Genomic DNA, 19,877 nt, shown 5'->3' on the forward strand with positions numbered 1-19,877 from the left:
TTCCATTTCTCAGCCCTACGTGTTCTAGTCATTAGGCAAGAAGATGCTGCTTTAATCAGCAGAGGACTTCAAAGGTGCACTTTTCCATGACTAATGTTAGCCTCGTCCTTTTTCACTCGGGGTTTTGAAGGTATGCGATAACAGAATACACCACACCGGTCACTACCGCACTGCTTCACGAGCTACACAAACCTCCGGCTGAGTTCCGATACGTTTATAATAAGTGATTATTACTATCCCTAGATATATTTTTGGGAGAAAGAAAAAAGACGTGTGTAACTTTTTATTACATAAGAAATAAAGACTTGGGGACATCCGGTTATTGAAAACATTATTAATGCTCTTGTGGTGAGATTATTTCCCTCTCATGAAGCGTTTTTTTTCTTCTCATACAACACAGCAGTTTCTCAACTCGAACAACGTCTCGTTCGTTAAATTCTGACGCGATTACAGTTACATTTAATGCTAAATGTGAAGAATAATGAACAGTTAGCAGCTGTAACTAGAACTAGTCTTTCATTCGCAGGGCTCTCAAGTTCTGGAAGACAGGCAAGGGTGACATCTCCGACCGAATCCAACACACACACACACACACACACAAAAAAAATAATGTGTTTGGTAAGGATCAGTGACCGCAATTTAACCAAATACAAAGTATTTGTTCAATTTCTATTTATTAATTTGTGTTTGTGTGTGTGTGTGTGTGTGTGTGTGTGTGTGTGTGTGTGTGAGAGAGAGAGAGAGAGAGAGAGAGAGAGAGAGATTATGACTGGTGGTGTTTATTGTAAGTATTTGTTGACTTTTTGGACCCCTTTATCATTTGTAATGTTACTCCCATATCAAACAATTCGGTTCAAGCGCAGACATTTTTAGTGTCATGATTGAGGACAATGTCCCGTCCAGAGACCATCGAAAATACCCTCGCTAATGAATGTTTTTTTTTTTCACTGGTTGTTGCGTTAAATCTTAAACAGATACAATAGTGCTATTTTCTGATTGGCTGTTGTGTAGCCTTTTTTTTTGATTGGCTGATAAGTGTCAGGCTCGACTCAGAGCTCCAGGGGAGACGCGCTTGATTCCTGCCCGTTTCCATAGAGACAGCGGTGCGGACTGATACGTTTTGGGTGCTGTGGCTTATTAAATATATGATAAATAGTCAAAAAGTTTTTCTGCGTGAGAAATACGATGTGTGTCGGGAGAACGTGATAAAACACAGACATGAGGGACTGACACTCTCAATGCGTCACACCTGACAGCCCTGCATTCGCCAGCCTTGTAGCTCACCAGATTAGCAGGAACACCTAGCATGTGAACACTAACAATACTCTGACACTGGAGACTCATTCCATGGATTTGAGTTCTCTGTTGATTGGTTTGAATACATTAACAAATGACAGATTATGACAATGACAGTGTTCAAAATAATGAGTATCTAGGGACTGTACCGCATCTTCAGCTGTCCTGCTAATTAAGCTAATGTTCTGCTAATTAAGCTAATGAAGTTTGAAGATTTTTGCTCCAGTCTTGAGCTTATCATCACTACATCTAAATCTCACATCCCCAAATGAAAACATACGTCTAGGATGGTAACCGAGGCTGAAGGAATAGTTCATGACTAATATGGATTGTGGCTAAATAGCTAGCATAATGAATAAGCACAGTGTGACCCTTCCTCGTGTTTGTTAAAAATAATTCTGCTTCTTGCTGTTTTCAGAACTGGAGCCTAGAATCACGCTGTAGAGAACAATCGTGCAGAAAACCTGCAATGACAAGCACAAAGTTTCAGCATTTCCCTCCCAGTGCAACACTTTCTTACCCATAAACAACCACTTCTCACACAGCCTGTGCATAAGCACACACACACACACACACACACACACACACACACACACAACACCTCGAGTCATCATTCTGTGGGGACGTGTGACATAACTTTTTCACACTCTTCGTCATCCCCCTCCTCGGTTCCCCTGCTGTGAACAGGCGTGTGTGTGTGTGTGTGTATGTGTGTGTGTGTGTGTGTGTGTGTGTGTGTGTGTGTGTGTGTGTGTGTATGTGTGGAGGCAGAGCCGCCATAGCTCTTTAAACCTCTTCTGTGGCCGAGGAGCAGGACCGAGCGACAGCAGCGACACAGCCAACATAGCACCACGTCTTCGTTTGCTCGCTGTAGATTTCACTCCACAGTAATTACAGTGAAGATTCCTGCTCACCAGAACTGGGCTTTAAAATGAAAGTGTGTGCTGCTTTTATCCTGAACCTCTACATGATCAGCGAATGGGAGAAAATACATTTTAGTGTGATAGCATTCAGAGCTCTTTAGCTGAATGTGAAATAACACTGACACCTAATAAGCCACGCCTCCGTAACTGGGGTTTGAAAGAAGAGGCCATGCTCCTTTCTACTGCATCACCACACCACAGAGGCCACATTTTAATCACCATGGCAGACATAAAGACCACGCCTCCTTCACTGGGACTGACAGACATAAAGACCACGCCTCCTTCACTGGGACTGACAGACATAAAGACCACGCCTCCTTCACTGGAACTGATAGTCATAAAGACCACACCTCCTTCACTGGGACTGACATGTATAAAGGCCACACCTCCTTCAATGGAACTGACAGACATAAAGACCACGCCTCCTTCACTGGAACTGACAGACATAAAGACCACGCCTCCTTCACTGGAACTAAGAGTAATAAAAACCACGCCTCCTTCACTAAAACTAACAGTAATAAAGGCCACACCTTTTTCACTGGGACTGGCAGACATAAAGGCCACACCTCCTTCACTGGGACTGACAGACATAAAGGCCACACCTCCTTCACTGGGACTGACAGACATAAAGGCCACACCTCCTTCACTGGGACTGACAGACATAAAGGCCACACCTCCTTCATTGAGACTGACAGATATAAAGGCCACGCCTCCTTCACTGAGACTCACAGATATAAAGGCCACGCCTCCTTCATTGAGACTGACAGATATAAAGGCCACGCCTCCTTCACTGAGACTCACAGATATAAAGGCCACACCTCCTTCATTGAGACTGACAGACATAAAGGCCACGCCTCCTTCACTGCAACCAAACAAGCCATCATAAAACCTATAAAATTCCTTTTCATTAATGCTGGAACACTCAGAAAGATTTATAAGCCATTTTATTAAAACGTCACTAAATGGAGGCATCTCAATATGATGTGTCACTGCAAGATACTTTGTTCTCGTCGACAGCCAGCTGTCTTCATAACCTTTATTTCAGTCCAGTGTCACTGAGACAGATAGGTGTTATTACACCGTGCGATAAATGACGACATCTTCTACTTATGCCGTCTTGTCCTTGAGGCCACCAACAGTTCATGACACTCATAACTCTGGTTAAGTGGCTCAGCGCTTCTGAAAGGTCTAAACGTCAGGACAGAGGAGGACTGACCCTGAGCTTCTACGGCTTGAGCCACCAGTTAGTCCAGTAATCAGCGGGTAATCAAGTCAAGAGAGGTTGTCAGGACTCCTAATTTAAGCGCCAGGATGCACTTATTTCCAGGGATTTCAGAACAGCGTAACAGATATTGCGTCATCGGGTAGGCGTGGCCTATTTAATAATCTAACCCTAACCGTAACCGTAGTTTTTGGTTGTTTATTTGTTTTCGAAAATAGCTTAACTGTAAGATAAAAAAGCAAAATAGATATAAAATATAAAATCTACCTGTATGACTGTTTTGTTCTTCATTATCCATCGTAGGTACGCTCTTTTTTTTTTGTTAAAAAAGGCGTTTTTCCAAGACCTCCAGAAACCACGCCCGCTTTACGTCGTAGTAACGAAACCCCTGGAATTGAGTGAAATCCAGTGGTTAATATTTCTCTTCTGAGAAAGTATTTTCAGAAAGTATGAAGCAAGAGCTGAAGGCACTGGTGGAGTCTCATTGAGGGTGAGCGCTGGATGTGTTCTGGTTGCCAGATTTGTATAAATTCACCATCGTTACAGTGTGTGCTGGATGAAAAGGTTTAGTTGTGGTCCATCCTTTACTCACAACTCCAGATCGCTCTCCAGTCCTCAGCTTCGTAAAGAAGCCCTGGTTGTGCAAATGCCTCGATCTACAAAGTGTACAGTTCTCTGTAGCATACGGTGAGTATTTCTCAGCCCTCCAGACATTTTTGCCTGAGGCTTTGCTGCAAAGTGGTAGTGATGTCCAAATACCCAGAATCCTGTTGGCTTGCAGCTCTTGTTTTGGGAAGCAGTGATTATAAAGATCCAGTTACTACAAGATCTGTAGTTACAGAGGAAGGTAGCGATCGTTGTAAAGTTCCTCACCAATGTGCTGGGAGCGATAAGAGAGAACAGTAGAGAGGACTGGATATAATGGTTAAGATCTTTAATAACATGTTTTTATATTCTGACTCCTCCCTCTGCTTGTGATTGGTCCAATTACTATGTAGTTGTTTACATAGCTGTATGCAGCAGCTGAATTTCTTGTGAATGGCTTGATCTTTTCACCCAGATGTTGATGCTAGCACATGGTTCAAGGGGAAGACGTCCAAGTGTCTCGTATTCCACTTTGTGTTTTCACAAAATAATCCAAAACTGTAGCTAACTTTTCTTCTCTTCTTCCGTTTTTGTCTCTGTTTTGGTGTCATATCCTGGGCTTAGCTCACAGCCACAGCAGCGTGGAGCGTGTTCAGCATTTTAAAAAGGCTTCGCAATTACATCCAGTAGCCTCTGGCATGTCAGGAGCCTCGCCTGAAATTAAGTTTATGGCTTACTGACTTAGTTAATCCTTCATTTGCAAAGGATTTGAAACCATGTGCTAATCATGATGGTTTTATTTGCCTGGTAAGTCTGATACAAGATCCGACACGCAGAGCTGAAACTGATGTTGAGCTAGAACAACAGCTGGGTATCAGATTTGTATTTTTTTATCCAATCTACTGATGTAACACGTTTGTTATGCACGATGCCATGTGACGAGGTTACATCAAGCTTCTCTTTCCATAGAATGTGTAGAATATGGAACAGCAGGACTGTCAAAAATATCAGTAAATAAAGAACGAACCCCGTCTTTATTATCGTTAACACAGAGAACTTGTCACTGGCTATAAACCAAGACATCTCTTTACTCGCTTTAATATCTTTGGGAGTTAACATTTGGCTTTTAATGTTAGGTTTGGCGAAGGGGATATTCAGAACGAGTCAAATATTTGCTGTGAGAAAAGGTTACGGATCTGATTGCTCCTTCTCAGGATTGAATCTGACTGCGTCAGCATGAAAGTCAAACTTAATAAGACTATGCGAAGTCTGATCAGGGCCACGAGCAGGCGCCAGGTGTGTGTGAGGAGAGCAGGACGGATACAGATCTCATACTCAAGTGGTTCGAATCTGTTAATTGATTTGTTCATTTGAACAATTTGTTCAAATGTGGAATCTCATCTGCTCACAACCTATGCTTATGTTTGTCTAACAACAAATATACAGAAACTATATACTCATTCATTCATTCATTCATTTTCTACCGCTTTTCTGAACGTCTCGGGCCACGGGGAGCCTGTGCCCCTGGACGGAGTGCCAACCCATCACAGGGCACACACACACTCTCATTCACTCACTCACTACGGACAATTTTACAGAGATGTCAATCAACCTACCATGCATGTCTTTGGACCGGGGGAGGAAACCGGAGTACCTGGAGGAAACCCCCGAGGCACGGGGAGAACATGCAAACTCCACACACACAAGGCGGAGGCGGGAATCGAACCCCCAACCCTGGAGGTGTGAGGTGAACATGCTAACCACTAAGCCACCGTGACCCCTTGAAACTCTATACTGAAACTCTGAAATCACCAGCTGAGACAGAATGAGTCATTTAACATACAAGGGTTTGGCCCACAAGCAGCAGCAACATGACTTATTGAAATCTTTATAAATTGTGTAACAAAGATAGAAAAATGCAAATGACTTTTAAAAAGTAATACTCAAAAGATTTGCTATTTTACAGACTGATATTTCTTGTCATGACTGAAAGATATTGACTCAATAACTGACTCGCTAAATGAGAAAGGAGTCATGACTCAAAGGATTCACTGATACAGTCACTGACTCCCTGAATGACAGACACATCAATCTTAAAAAAAAATGATTTACTGACTCACCAAATGACACTGATGACACTCTGACTTAGAAAGTCTCTGTCACGATTGAACGCTTCAGTGACGCCGTCACTACCTTGGTGAAAAAGAGAGGTATAAATCTCCTCAACTGACTCACAGAGTAATAAAATTGGAGCAAATCTTCATTTCGATTCACTGAGTCATGTACTGACTCATACGAGAAGACTAAATCTCAGTCATGACTGACAGATTATTTTATTCATGAATTCTAAATGTAATTCACTATTTTTCATACAGTAGTGCTTTGCAGTTGCGAAGCTCATCGACAGGACCTGAATGAAAGGAATGACTCAGCAGTGACCGATTCTGAATCATTTACCATTCTGACTCATTGAAAAAGACAGAATCATTTCCAAATCACTCATGTCTACTCAGTATTAATGACTTTTAAAAGAGCTCGATACTGGAGTTCTTTTTTTTTGTTTGTTTGTACGATTATATATTCTTCCCGTCGACGCTCAAGCCTGGATGATCTCCTTCACCGCTTTTATATGAAACGCAGCTCATGAATCTTAATCCTCATTACGATAAGCTAAAGATCCTCGCTCAACCGAAACCAGCTATTAATGAGTCGGTTTGACTCAGTGGCCCATTTGGGTGCATATTTGTGTTAAACCGCATCACATCCTGATAGCTTTGTAGTTAAAATGTAAAATACTGCAAGTACCTACTCGTTATGTCATGGCAGTGTGTTATTAACTGAGGGTTATGAGCTGTAAGTGTACTCTCTGTGAGCCTGTGCAATTCACAGCACCACCAAACGCTCATTTGCTCTCCCTCTCCCTTACGTTGGCTTAGTTAAACACGAGCCACAGACTCATCTTAATGAGTCGGTTACGTTCCTGTGGAGATTTTTAGGCTCCTCAAGGGAGGGATGGGATCTGTAGAAAGCGGCGCCGCAGATGGTGCGCTTCACTTCATAGCCGTGGCGTTTTAATGCACTGTGGTACAGTTAAGACCATCATGCTGTGGCGTTTGAGGCAGTAATCCATCTTAGGGCTGCTGACCTTGGTAAATGATTTGTGATTGGATCTTCCAAGACTTTGACAGACAGATAGCAGGGCGTGTTTGATCTCAAGGACGTTTATGCTAGTAAGCGACACTGGGATTTTTTTTATACATTAGTTAGATCGGAATAAGGTCACAAATCCAGACGCACGATACGGTTGCCGGGGCCAATGCTACAGTATAGCACGTTATGATGCAATGTTTTTTCAGGTCCTTGCTCAAAGATATGATTCATACCTGCATTTTGAACTGCAAAAAATGGAAGACGTGCTTACAGCCGCATATAAGCACATTCTATACAACCGCTCACTAAATGTGTCCAGAGATTAAACATTTGTGTTTTAGTTAGAGTGCACAATTATTTATTACAAGCTACTACTGTTTCTCACTAACCCAGAAAATAGTAGAGACAAAACCACACGACTTTGGAGCAACTTGTTGCACATAATGTATTGTGAACTTCATTCATTCATCTCCTACCGCTTATCCGAACTTCTCGGGTCACGGGGAGCCTGTGCCTATCTCAGGCGTCATCGGGCATCGAGGCAGGATACACCCTGGACGGAGTGCCAACCCATCACAGGGCACACACACACACACACTACAGACAATTTTTCCAGAGATGCCAATCAACCTACTATGCATGTCTTTGGACCAGGGGAGGAAACCGGAGTACCCGGAGGAAACCCCCGAGGCACGGGGAGAACATTCAAACACCACACACACAAGGCGGAGGTGGGAATCGAACCCCGAACTCTGCAGGTGTGAGGCAAATGTGCTAACCGCTAAGCCACCGTACCCCCGTATTGTGGACTTGATGTGGATTATTTATAATAGAAATGGCAACCCATTTCATTGAATCATTTACCTAAAATGACCTAAGCTTAAGAAGTATGATACATTTGTTTTCATTTACTGTTACACTTATTGTTTAAAACAATAGTTGTTTTTTTTTACAGAATTACTAGGCAGGATTTTTTGTTTCTTTTTTTTGTAGCAGCTAATTATCTCATTTCAGAGTCATTTGCATGATTACAATATGATTAGATGGAAGCTGCATGTAGAAGTGTTAACATTTGGTCATTTTTGCATATCACTAAAGGTTAAAGTGAATCTAAATCTAATCGAAGCATCGTTCTGGATCGGACTGGAAGATTCAAAATGTAGCTTTGATAAAAGTTAGAAAGATGTTTATATTCTGTCCACTGGATGCAAAAGTTGTGAAGCATCAACAGATAGCTGTCGGTATCTGAGTGAAAAACAAGCAGAATTTGCTGCTATTTTTTTATTTCTGGTCATAAACCTGTTTTAAAAAACAGCATTGTGTTTCCGGATTATAATCATCATTACAACCAGGTTTAAAGATTTTAAGCGAAATATCTCCAGGATCGGAGCAATAATAAACGCAGCGTCGAGACGACGCAGGTTTATTGCAGTGTGACTCAGAGTTTCATTTGGACTTGTGTTTAGATGAACTGAGAGAATAATAAAGAAGGTTTTTTTATATATCCGCCATGCTGCGTGGACCTCTTCTGTCCTTTTGTATTGGCCACCGAAGCTCGGTTTAATAGCGGCTTTTAAGGGCGCTTTCGCACCCTATTAGTCTGTTTGTCGAGTCCAAATCTGAGCAAATTGATACTTTAGGTTCGTTTGCTGTTTGGTTCATGTCTCGAACATAATTAGTAAAACCGTAAAGCAAAAAAGGAAAACGCGTAGAAATAAAAACATCCTCTCTCTTTCATCGTTCGGTCAACAACGGTAAACAAACCCTGGGTTAAGCTAATGATACTGAAGGTCAAGTGAACATACAGATAAAAAAATCACTGCACACTGACTATACAATAAAACTTTAGATAATTACATATTGTATATGTTTTGTTTGAATTTATTTTCACTTTCTGTCTCTTCACAACACTTTCCATTTGTGCAGCACTGATGTTTACATCTCGCGGCTCTGTTTAGCAGCTAGCATCGACAAAACGCACGGCAGGTTTGATTCATTCCGTGCGGTCGAGCGAGACAATCCGAGTCCTTTTTCAATAGAGTTCACTAGTGGACTGAGACCATCTCGTTCGGTTGTCTGGATCTACGCCTGACTATGATGTGCTCTCGAGAACCAAATTGAAGATGGAGAAAAACACCAGGGATTCATTCAAACACATCGAATCTATATATTTGAAAGTCTGCAAGCTGCAGTCATCCATCTTTACTGTTATGAAGGTGATGTTGTGTTTTCAGGCTTCTCTCTCTCTCTCTCTGTCTCTCTCTCTGTCTCTCTCTCTGTCTCTCTCTCTCTCCGTTCCTGGGTTTTATATCTTCTCTGTCTCTCACTCTTTCCCCCCCACCCGAATGGTAGAACAGCGAAGTAAGATGACTCGACCTAGTCTTTGTTTTTGTACATTCCTGATAAACAGAAGAACGTTTGGAGGTTTTGCTCGTACCCCACACAAAGCATCACGGAATAATCACAGCTATGAATTACAAGTAGTGCCATTGGTAAGCAGTGTAATCCTTTTTACAGTATAATCAGGCTGCCAAGTCATCAACGTAAAGAGGCTCTTCTGAAAAGCAAATTGGACAGCTAGCGGTTGTGAGATTCTTCAGAGTGTGAATAATTTGCCACGGCTTTTATTAATTTCAATTAAACTAAACACTTTGTTCTGCTCCAGCAGCTTTATATGCCATTATTATCATTCAGCATTGGTTGTGCAGCATAAAATGAAAGGAAATCTTTTATCAGGTATTAACTGAGCGCTCAGATTGTTAGCGAGACAGATTTTTAGTGTTACATTGTTAGCTTCATTTACTTTCTAATCGTAATTTTAAATTGTAGATTGGAAAAAATCATTTTGATTTCATTTCAAGAGGAAAATACTGAGAGCACAAGTATTTAAATAGAATAATCTGTGGGAAGCTAAAACTCATTTTTCCCCTATCCTCGTCGGATGATGTAGATGTAAATATATCGATTAACAAATTTACGACTAGTCAGAGTTCTGGAGCTGAACTCATTTTATCCTCCAGTGTCCAAGGTCACAACGAGACCCCACTTAAATCTCAGTTTCCTTCATGCCATGAGGTCTTGACACTTTCTGTACAAGCATCAGGATCAGTCAGCGCTCAGATAGCCCGCTTGATGTCACGTGTTAAGCTGCTGTGTTTGCGGGGATTGATCTGGAGGTTAGGCAGATGCTAGCTGAATGTTAACGAGTCTCTGAGCTTTTCTGACGGCCTTGTGAGTCATCTGGATTGTAAAGCTGCGCCACTCCAGCCCCACCGAGGCAGTGCAGTGCAGCCATGGCTGAGCACTAGCTGTGCTTGGCATGCTAATGGGGTGCTTTGTGACTAGTGCTGATGGTGTGAGAGAGAATGCCACTGATTTTGTGAATGGGGCTTTGCGAGGCTGCAGCTGGGAATGGGCGCTGTTGATTCTGTCAGCATCACCGGCAATTCAGGCTTCAAGATAAACGTTCCTTGTGCATGAATTACAGCTGGTTGAATGGGTAGCAAAAAGATGGAGGAGGGGAGGAAGCGAGGCAAGCTGTGAATGACATTCAGAAATATCGTAGGCCGAGACAGCACACTGAGGGAACTGTGTGATGCCAGTAGGAAAGTGTAATGTAAGTATTAAGAGACTCTGACTGGTTGAAGAACGCGGCATGCAGTAAACGTTCTCACTTTTAGTGTGTCAAAAGCTTGCATATTCGCAGAATCTTTTTTTCTCATTTCAAATTTTACAATTAAGTCCTGTGGTTGCCAAATGTTCTACAAATATATCCTTAAGAAAGATTTGTTTGTTTCCCCACCAGGTGGAGCCATCCAGGCCTGTAGACTCACTCAAGTACGGATCATGTTCTAAAGCAGACCAGCCATGAAAAGCATAGGGGCCAGCCACACTCGTCACTTGTCGGACTCCTGCATGCCTGTGGCAGGTCCCCAGGAGCCGATATGCCCCTTGACCCCGGACCCCCATGCGTCATACCTCTTAAGCCCCGCCATCAGCCATTATGGTACTCTCGATCAACACATGCACCACTTTCCGCCAACAAGCCCCATCGCTCTTCAAGCCGACTGCCTGCTGCCCCTCAACAACCAACTGACCACCAGCAACACCTTCCCTCGCTTCCAGTTCCCCTCCCAGGTCAATCCGTCTGAGTACACTCAGGTAGGAGATTAATGAAATTGGACTTGGGATATAAACTTTTCTTTCTGCGAAACATTTCCCCTAATTTTGGTTTATACAACCAGGTATGCACAGGAAGCTTATGCTAGTTAAATATGCTAGGACTGATACGGGAGTAATGAACATCTCACCTAAACACGTTTTACTCATTCCCATTTCCGATTCACACCACCTGTATCAAGCAGATGCCTGATGAGGCCCTCTGGCAAGCTTTAAAAAATGACTAGAACACCTATTTTATTGTTCCTTCTGAATAATATATTCATATTTGGTTGCATCACTAAAATATAAAGTTTAACAGAAGTTTGTTCTGTGAGAATACGGTTAATGATTACTCTGAATGGAGTATTCACAGGTAAGACTCAAACAGAAATATATACGTATATTATAATGCCTTTATTTTGCCCTTAATTCAAACACAACTGTATACACAATAGAGTCTTGTGGGCCTAAACATATTGTGTTTACTTCCTTCTCCCTCTACATTTGACCAGGTTAATTTGCAGTTTATTATTTGGCTAGGAAGCAAAAATAGAACAGAAATGTGGACTTGCAGTTCCCCAAAGACTGTGTTAAGATCCTCTAAAATAGTGTGTATTGCTGAATCCAGCAGGTCTAAAATTTGTGCTTCATTGCAGCAGGGTTGCGTGTCTCAGACGGCCTCTCGCTCGGGCACCCTCACCACCTCTGCATCTATGGGAATGGGCTTAGGTCTCGGACTCACGATTCCACCTATGATCAGCAGCGGCACGGCAACAATTTCCTCAGCTGCAGCAGCCAAGATGAACCGCATTCCGACTGGCCTGTTGGACCAGCTAGAGCACCATGTTCCTCTGCAACGCGATGGCTTCAGCACGCTTCAGTTCCATAGAAGGAGTCGAGGTGCCAAGCAGCGCAGCGAGAGCCCCGGTCGTATCCGCAACCTGGTGCACTCCGTCCAAAAACTATTTTCTAAGACTCAGTCTATAGAGGGCTCGAGCGGTAAGGGGTCTGTGCAGGGAGCCGATGGCACCAAGGTTACACGCCGGTCCAAAAGTAAGGACCGTGCAAAGACAGAGGGTGCCAAGAGACGGGGGCGGCCCAACCTCTCTGGGTTCTGGAGCTCAGATGATGCTCTGGAAGATGATGCAACGACTCAAGAGGCAACCGGTCCAGTGGCTGTAGCTTATCGTAACCCACTGAGCATGATGACATTGGGCAGGGCAGTGTCAGACAGCCAGGCGCCTCCCAGAACCCACGTACAGGGCTACAATACCATCGCTGCTCACCGTTCTCTCAAGCCTTCCAAAAGCAGTGGAGAGCTGAAAAGCCAGACAATGTCCTCAACTGGTGGATCAGCAGGGGATGGCACACTGGCAAAAAGAGGCTCATGGTCAACGCTAACACTTAGCCAGGCTCGGCAAGTGCTGCAGAAAGGCACCGCCACAGTGAACCGGACACTGCTCAAGTCTAAGTCCTACCACCAGGAGCTGACCTCCAACTTCCTACAGGTAATCAAGATTTGGGGTAGCACATTTTTTTCACCTGGATTTAATTCGTGGTAGAAAGCTACCATGAATAGGAAAATTGACATATTATTTCAGAGGCTGCATACAGAGATGCGTTAGTGATGTAAACAAGTTCTGTAAACTTTTAAATGCACAACTCAATTCTCAAATGCACAATTTGTTGTGTAGCAAATGTTGAAGCAATTGGAGGTTTAAAGGAAATTATTTAGAAAATGAACTGTCTGAATCTCAGATGGTAATCAAATTTCACACAGAGTTAAATGTTCACCCACAGAATTAAGCGGCATTCGGTCACTCTCATATCTGCAGGAATTCATTGAATATTGAACATTAGCTATTTTCGTACTGAAGTGAATGGTTCGCTGGTTATCTGTTCTGAAATTATCCTAGGTTCCTGCAGGGGATTGGAGTGGGACGCTAGGTAAAGGTACTGGAGCAGGAGGGGAGATTCCATGCAGGAGAATGCGTAGTGGCAGCTATGTCAAAGCCATGGGTGATCCCGAGGACAGCGACCAGTCTGACAGCCCTCCCTCACCAAAACCCTCGCCAAAAACAGCCGCTCGGCGCCAGAGCTACCTAAAGGCCACACAACAGTCACTCAGTGAACAGCAACCACCTCTGCCACCACGCAAGTGAGCGAGATGCACACACACACAAACACAGCTTCATGACGATTACGGGGTCGATATGGGGTTTCTTGATCGTTAATAAATTAAACAACGAGAGACAAAAAAAAACAAAAAAATCATTTTAACTCAGTACTGCTTCATACCACATTCATATCCATATGTTCTAAATAGTTATGAAAACTGAGGTTTCGGTGTTTACCTTCTAATTCAGCAAAGTTAGCTTCTAGAGTTCTCACTGTACTGTATGCTAACACTATTTGCAAGAAACACAAGGTACCAGCAGATGGCACTATCTTACGTTAAACATATCAGGACGATTCTTTCCTTCTTTTGGCCTTTCTGTGGTGAGTTTTTTTGAGCAGTTATTCCTTTATTTTTATTTGGGGCCAACTCCAAGGAGGTTAGAAAAACTTTTAGGATTTTTAAAAATTCTGGATTGGATACATCTCGACTATAAAGGAACAAAAAAGGGCTTAGAATTATACATTTGATTTGATCACTGTACATACAACTGTATTTAATAGCCACTGTACATACAACTGCATTTATTATATATGTGTTCATGTCTTATCATTGTCATTCTGTTTACACTGTCGAGGTCCTGGACTAGAACAAATTCCCCGTATGTGAAAACATACTTGGCAATGAAGACCTTTCTGATTCTGATTCTGATTCTGATCACCTCACTGATCAGCACCTAGCAGTACGGCAGTATTAAAACGAGACCAAGTCTCATCCTCGATATCCTCAAGATCCTATTCTCATGCTGTGTTAGTCTATTATATTTTTATCCACAGCATGAGTACATGAGTATACTTTTAGAGTCGAATTGTCTGGAAAATGGAAAAGGGGGAGTGATGGAATTGAAAAAAGCAGCATGAAGAACAAACCAAGCAGAATTCAAAGAGGAAACCAGCATGGTGAAGTCTATCTTTGAGCCAGAACCTCAGAGAGAATTTACTTAGAGCTCTTCAATCCTTCAATCCTTAGTCTCTGAAATATGAATATGATTTGGCCATTCCGGATATATATAGTGTGTCTTATATATAAAAATTTTATTTAGGATTTATGCAACTACTGTTGCTCTTCCATGACCAATTGCTGGCTCAAGAATTCCAATCTTCTCTAAAGAAAGGTTTGCTTTCATTTTATTTATAAAAATGTTTATTGGAGAACATATTTGGTGACGACATTGGCATTTATTTTTAGCCTCAGAAATTCTACTTGCAGTCCTTAATTTGTTAATCATAGCAAGCAAAGCAGTCAATCGAATTTTGGACCAGGTCCGAGGAACCGAATCAAAACCCTAAGCAGTATACATCTATGAACATGGAAGTGTCTTTGTTTTCAATAATGCTCCCCTCCCCCCTCCAAATGCCATCCCCACATGACTCGCTGATTGATAGACACCGATCATGCCCCTTCATGTGGGAACAGTACGGGGTGTCATGGGCTCCTCTACAGAACGCCTACTCCATGCAGCACCTGACAAGGTCAGTGGAACAGAACTACCCAAGACCCACCTGTGCAAGGCCATAGATCCTCCCTGACTCCCCCTAACCACTCTATAGGTCATGGCTTTACCTGATTCCCTACGATGCTTACTTACTTCATCATTGAACTCTTCTTTTCCTTAAGTCACTGCACATGGAATGAAATAGAAGAAAACGGATGCATTAATATGTAGTCACCACAGAGTGTTTTCGTTTTCTTAAGAAAGTGACCATTTAGACCGAATACCAAAGTATTCTGAGATGCTCATCATTGTCTCAGACTTGGGTCAGTGTTAAGCAAACCTGGTTCACTATTCTACTGACACTAGCACACCTCATCCAGCTAATCTTAACAAGTTATTAATGATTTGGGTTTTATACTTTATGAGTTCAGGTTTATTTCTTTGTCAAACTGTGATTTAAAATAAAATATAAAATAAGGATTTCTAGTTAATCCACCTTTAGAAGAATCAAAAAAAATTGGTCTTGATTTTAAAACAAAACATCTACAGTAGGTGTGGAATCAAAACATCGAGGTAGAGATATTGTTGGACCAGTGTTGGGAACCACTGACTATAAGATCACTCTTTGGTCACAACTATACACCTTTTCCCCTTTAAATTAAATGTGTCCACCTTGCTAACCACCTGGTTACCTGAGACCTTCCTTTCCAACCCGGATAAGACACCGTTGTGTTCACGTACTTCCTGACAGCTATTAACCATTCACCACTCACTCACTCACTCACTCACTCACTCAGAAGTGTGCAGGGCAGAGGACACAAAGCCTGTGACTAAGAATGGACTAATGCTAGAACCTAGAACCCTTTAGAGATTACTTGGTCAAACAGATAGCAAAGAGCTCCTCTGCGCTGTTGCTCTTACACATTTGTGCATGTGTAAAGTCAGAGTAAAAGCCCAATCAGGAATTGCTGCATGTGGTACACTATATTTTGGCACTAATATTTTGGCTAACCCTAACCCTAACGCAAGGCTTTAATTAATCCAATTCAACATTAATAAACTGATTTCTTTCTCTGTCACTGCTTGGTAAAACTGGACAAAATCCCTTTGTACAATTCTCCCTCTCTTTCTCTTGGCCTTTCTATCTATTGTCATCCCTCTTGTTCTTCTCCTTCTGCCCTTCCCCCTCCCAACCCCATCTCCTTTATCTTTTCACGTCCTGCATTATCCTCCATTTGTCATCCTTCCTCTTGTTCATCCCTGTATGACATTATTCCTTCTTATTTCCTGTCCCAATTCTTGTATCTCAGCTGCTTGCCATCTCTGAGAGAACTTACCACCAACCGCAGCCTGGATAACCTGGACTGTCTGGTGGGGCAGAGTGATGCTCAGCACTGGGAGAGAGAAGGGAACTTCGGTCATGGCTCGTCCACACTCGGACGGAATTCTGGCATTAACCAGGTCAGATCTTTTACTCTTTGCTTGTAGTTTTGTTTTCTCATACACTCTTGTGCCGCCTGACTTCACAATCCTTCCTTGGTTATGATGTTTCTGTACCATTTGAGTTTAATGATCAAAATGTAACTTTATTTCAGATTGTTTCGAATATTTCTCACAATATCCTAAACCTAACTCATATGCATATACATGAATAAGTATGCAGACGACACAGCTCCAAGACTGCAAGGACCTATCGCAAAACGAGTCCAGAACGTTTCACATGTTTATGGTACTGCAATAGCAGAAAGCTGGCAGATCTTCAAGATACAGCAGACTGAATAGAAAGAAGGACTCAAACTCTTATCCCAGACATCAGATCATTTCCAGGAGCAAATAAACAATCGGTGACGATGTTTTGATCTGTTTTATTTGTCTATCCTCGGGAATAGAAGGACCTGCTTAGCAACAAGTTCAGACAATGTTTCATTCGAACGATCTGAAAGAGCGTGACGTATTTCTGAGTGAACTTTGGTATTAACCGACGAGATTTTGATTGGTTTGCGAAGTCAGGATTACAAACAAACACCTGTCCACTGTACATCACCACTGCATCGAGAGCATCTCGGATTCTTTTGTACTTAGAGTGTAAAAGATATAGACATCAGGCTAACAATCTAATGTCAGAATGTCAGTGTGGATGTTTTTATTCTGTCAGCAAACTGCCATACAACTTAATATATATATATATATATATATATATATATAAATATAAAATCACACAGATTGTCTGTCTTGCTGCCTGGTGTATTTTGGTCTGTATATCAGTCTTTAGCCCTATTCGGACGGGACTAGTTTTACGTGGGGACGTGGGGGGGTAAAGTAATTATTACCAGAGCTTCTCGGTGATTTTAGTCCCGTCCGAATGTGCCATCTCCGTAATCATTATGGACAATACCAGTAAAGATTACGGCGACTTTTACCTTCTGTAAAAAGGTCCGTAAAAATGACCTCAGGTAATACTGATCCCGTCCGAATAGACCCGCTGTAAATATGTACGGTAAAATTCCGTCATTTCCTGTTTTGGCACGTTTTTCAAGCATGGAGGCGCCAAGTTGTCTGTTTGCGCATAACAGGAAGCGATGTCATACGCACATGACGACAAGGAGGTTACTGTGGTGCGTAAAGCGAGTTACGCCTCCCACTTCTGCTAGTTTTACTGAGATGTCTTGTCCCTTGCGAATTGGCCAATTAATATTACAGGTAGGTAAAGAGGTAAAATTGAGGTAAAATTGCATTACTCCACGTCCCCACGTAGAACTAGTCCCGTCCGAATAGTGCTTTTGTCCATCATTACAGGTACATCACGTTGTAAACAATCAAAGAGTTGTACTTGGAAGAAAAGAAATGAAAAAAGAAGCTGGGTATTAAAGCTCTTGAATCCAGTCCTGTAACATTTCCATTGGCCGTGACTAGCGGAAGGGTGAGGAGAAAATTAAATATGACATGAAATGATTGGTTAAATATTTTTTCTTGTCTCAGCTTGAATTAAATATACGCCGCACTGTAATGGATGAATGCATACGAGGAAGTATTCCATATTTTGAAGCACTTGATGCCAAATTGGCATCAATTGCGAAATAAAACTAAAGGCCAGTTTTGTATCTAAAGGTTGTCTTTAAATAAACACAGCCATAAGAGTGAGTCCTTTCCGGAGCCACAATGGCTTCATGTCTTTAATGTGGTCTTTGTATGTGGTCTAAAGTACCGTCAACTCTATTCAAGCGGAGTATCCGGGGCGAGTACAATAGATGGAAAGGTTTATTTCTACCTTTGTACTCGTTTCTGTGTTTACCTTTAATAAGATCCCTTCACACACACAGCAGTGTTCCCATCTTCTCTCAGTGCTGTGGGAAATGTCGCCTGCTGCTTGGACAAACAGAAACGTCTCTCGCTTTTCCCACATCAAAAAGGTTGCGCAAGAGCATCTGCTGTACCCGTTCTCCCAGCAGGCTGCACGGCTGAATGAAAAGCACAGTCGCCTTTTGTGCTCAGGTGGAGGCAGGAACGGGTGAAGACGAGCTCAATTCACTGAGGAGCAGCGCTCTGAATTGGACTTAATTAGACCCGGTTCTCGTCTTCACCTTCTTCGGCGGATTTGTAGCTTCTCCACGTGATTTTTTTTTTTTTACGAATGACAATCTCGACACTGAAATGTTTTGTGACCTCTGTTCAGGCTTCAGTGGAAAGATCAGAGCCATTTTTGTGTTTTTTAAAGACACAGCTATGTGACTGCTCTTCATCTTCATCATCATCGTCGTCGGCACCAAACCGACCAAAGAATTCAAAGATAATCCCACAGTCGATTATTCCTAGTATACCACAGCACAGTGATACACGCCAACGATGTTAATGATATCTTTTCTTTTTTTTTTAAATAAAGCCAAGACTGACACGTTGTACATTTTATCCATATTATAATATATTTATAGTACTTATAGCAGAAATAAGCGTTAGGGTTAGGGTTAGGGTTAGGGTTAGGGTTAGGGTTTGTTCCTGTTGTCTCTTATCTTATAGCAGCTATAAACCGTTATTTCCTCTCCAGCTTCCCTTTTTTTTATTTTTATTTAAATCCTCTGTCCCAAAATCAGTGAACAGCTGTCATTTACAGCTTTGCTTCTGACTGTTAAGTGCTGACACTGGAGCTACATGTAACATAAACATCTCCTTTTTTTTTAGTCGGTTTCATTCAAACGAGGTTCCTTTGAATGAGCTGTTACTATGGAAACAATAACGTATTAGAACTAGCGCGTTAATCTGAAGCCGTGATAAGCAGCTGAACCGCTTGTCGGAGCTGCCGTAGACACATCAACACCTTCTGACCCGTCAGCTCTTAGATGTGGTTTAAGAAATAATCGCTTACTTGTTTATGATGCTACATATTACCATAATTATTCAGACAGTTTTCCTTCTGTGTGATTTTTCTTTTTTCCTCCAGATGGATCAGAGCTGTTTGTGCTCTGCAGCTTACAGCCACACGGACTCTCAGGCGGTGGAGGCTCTGGATCTGTCGGCGCCGCCCTGCTTCCGCTCACGCAGCCACAGCTACCTGCGTGCCATCCAGGCCGGCTGCTCTCAGGACGACGACTCGGACTCGGACGAACCTCCGCTGAACACCGACAGCAACACGAGCAGTGAGTCTCACAACGCTTTGTGCTCACCTACACGGCACAGTGTAAATGTCTGATACTGTAATAATGTAAAGCAGTGATGGTTTGGAAATATTCAATATTATTACACATCAGTAAAGAGAGTATTAGTAGAGTAATAAACGAAACACGATCAATATTTAGCAGCCTTTAAAAACTCATCAGGAGCCGTATGTACATTTTATACAATTTTCTGAGATTTGTTTGAGAGTTTTTTGTTTGTTTGTTTGTTTCTTAAAGAAACATCTGGATACTATGACCTTCGTACTGGCTTCTATTTTTT

At 42.2% G+C, this 19,877-nt stretch overlaps 1 protein-coding gene across 7 annotated transcripts in view; it reads left to right on the plus strand.

Moving 5' to 3' along the window:
- dlgap4a (discs, large (Drosophila) homolog-associated protein 4a) overlaps positions 1-19,877 on the plus strand; it is an 87,023-nt gene that overhangs the window by 51,470 nt on the left and 15,676 nt on the right. For 3 of the 7 annotated variants that reach the window (XM_027165627.2, XM_027165603.2, XM_027165596.2), the window contains exons 2-7: positions 10,982-11,337; positions 11,994-12,845; positions 13,254-13,495; positions 14,899-14,985; positions 16,259-16,409; positions 19,384-19,579. In XM_027165627.2, coding sequence (XP_027021428.2) covers positions 11,044-11,337; positions 11,994-12,845; positions 13,254-13,495; positions 14,899-14,985; positions 16,259-16,409; positions 19,384-19,579 — 1,822 coding nt within the window. In that variant the 5' untranslated portion in view covers positions 10,982-11,043. Of the gene's footprint in view, positions 1-10,771; positions 10,793-10,981; positions 11,338-11,993; positions 12,846-13,253; positions 13,496-14,898; positions 14,986-16,258; positions 16,410-19,383; positions 19,580-19,877 lie in introns of those variants that run through there. The other 4 variants (XM_027165616.2, XM_027165612.2, XM_047807087.1 and 1 more) reach the window with 3 other exon arrangements.

Source organism: Tachysurus fulvidraco, chromosome 23 (genome assembly GCF_022655615.1).
Source record: "Tachysurus fulvidraco isolate hzauxx_2018 chromosome 23, HZAU_PFXX_2.0, whole genome shotgun sequence".
NCBI lineage: Eukaryota > Metazoa > Chordata > Actinopteri > Siluriformes > Bagridae > Tachysurus > Tachysurus fulvidraco.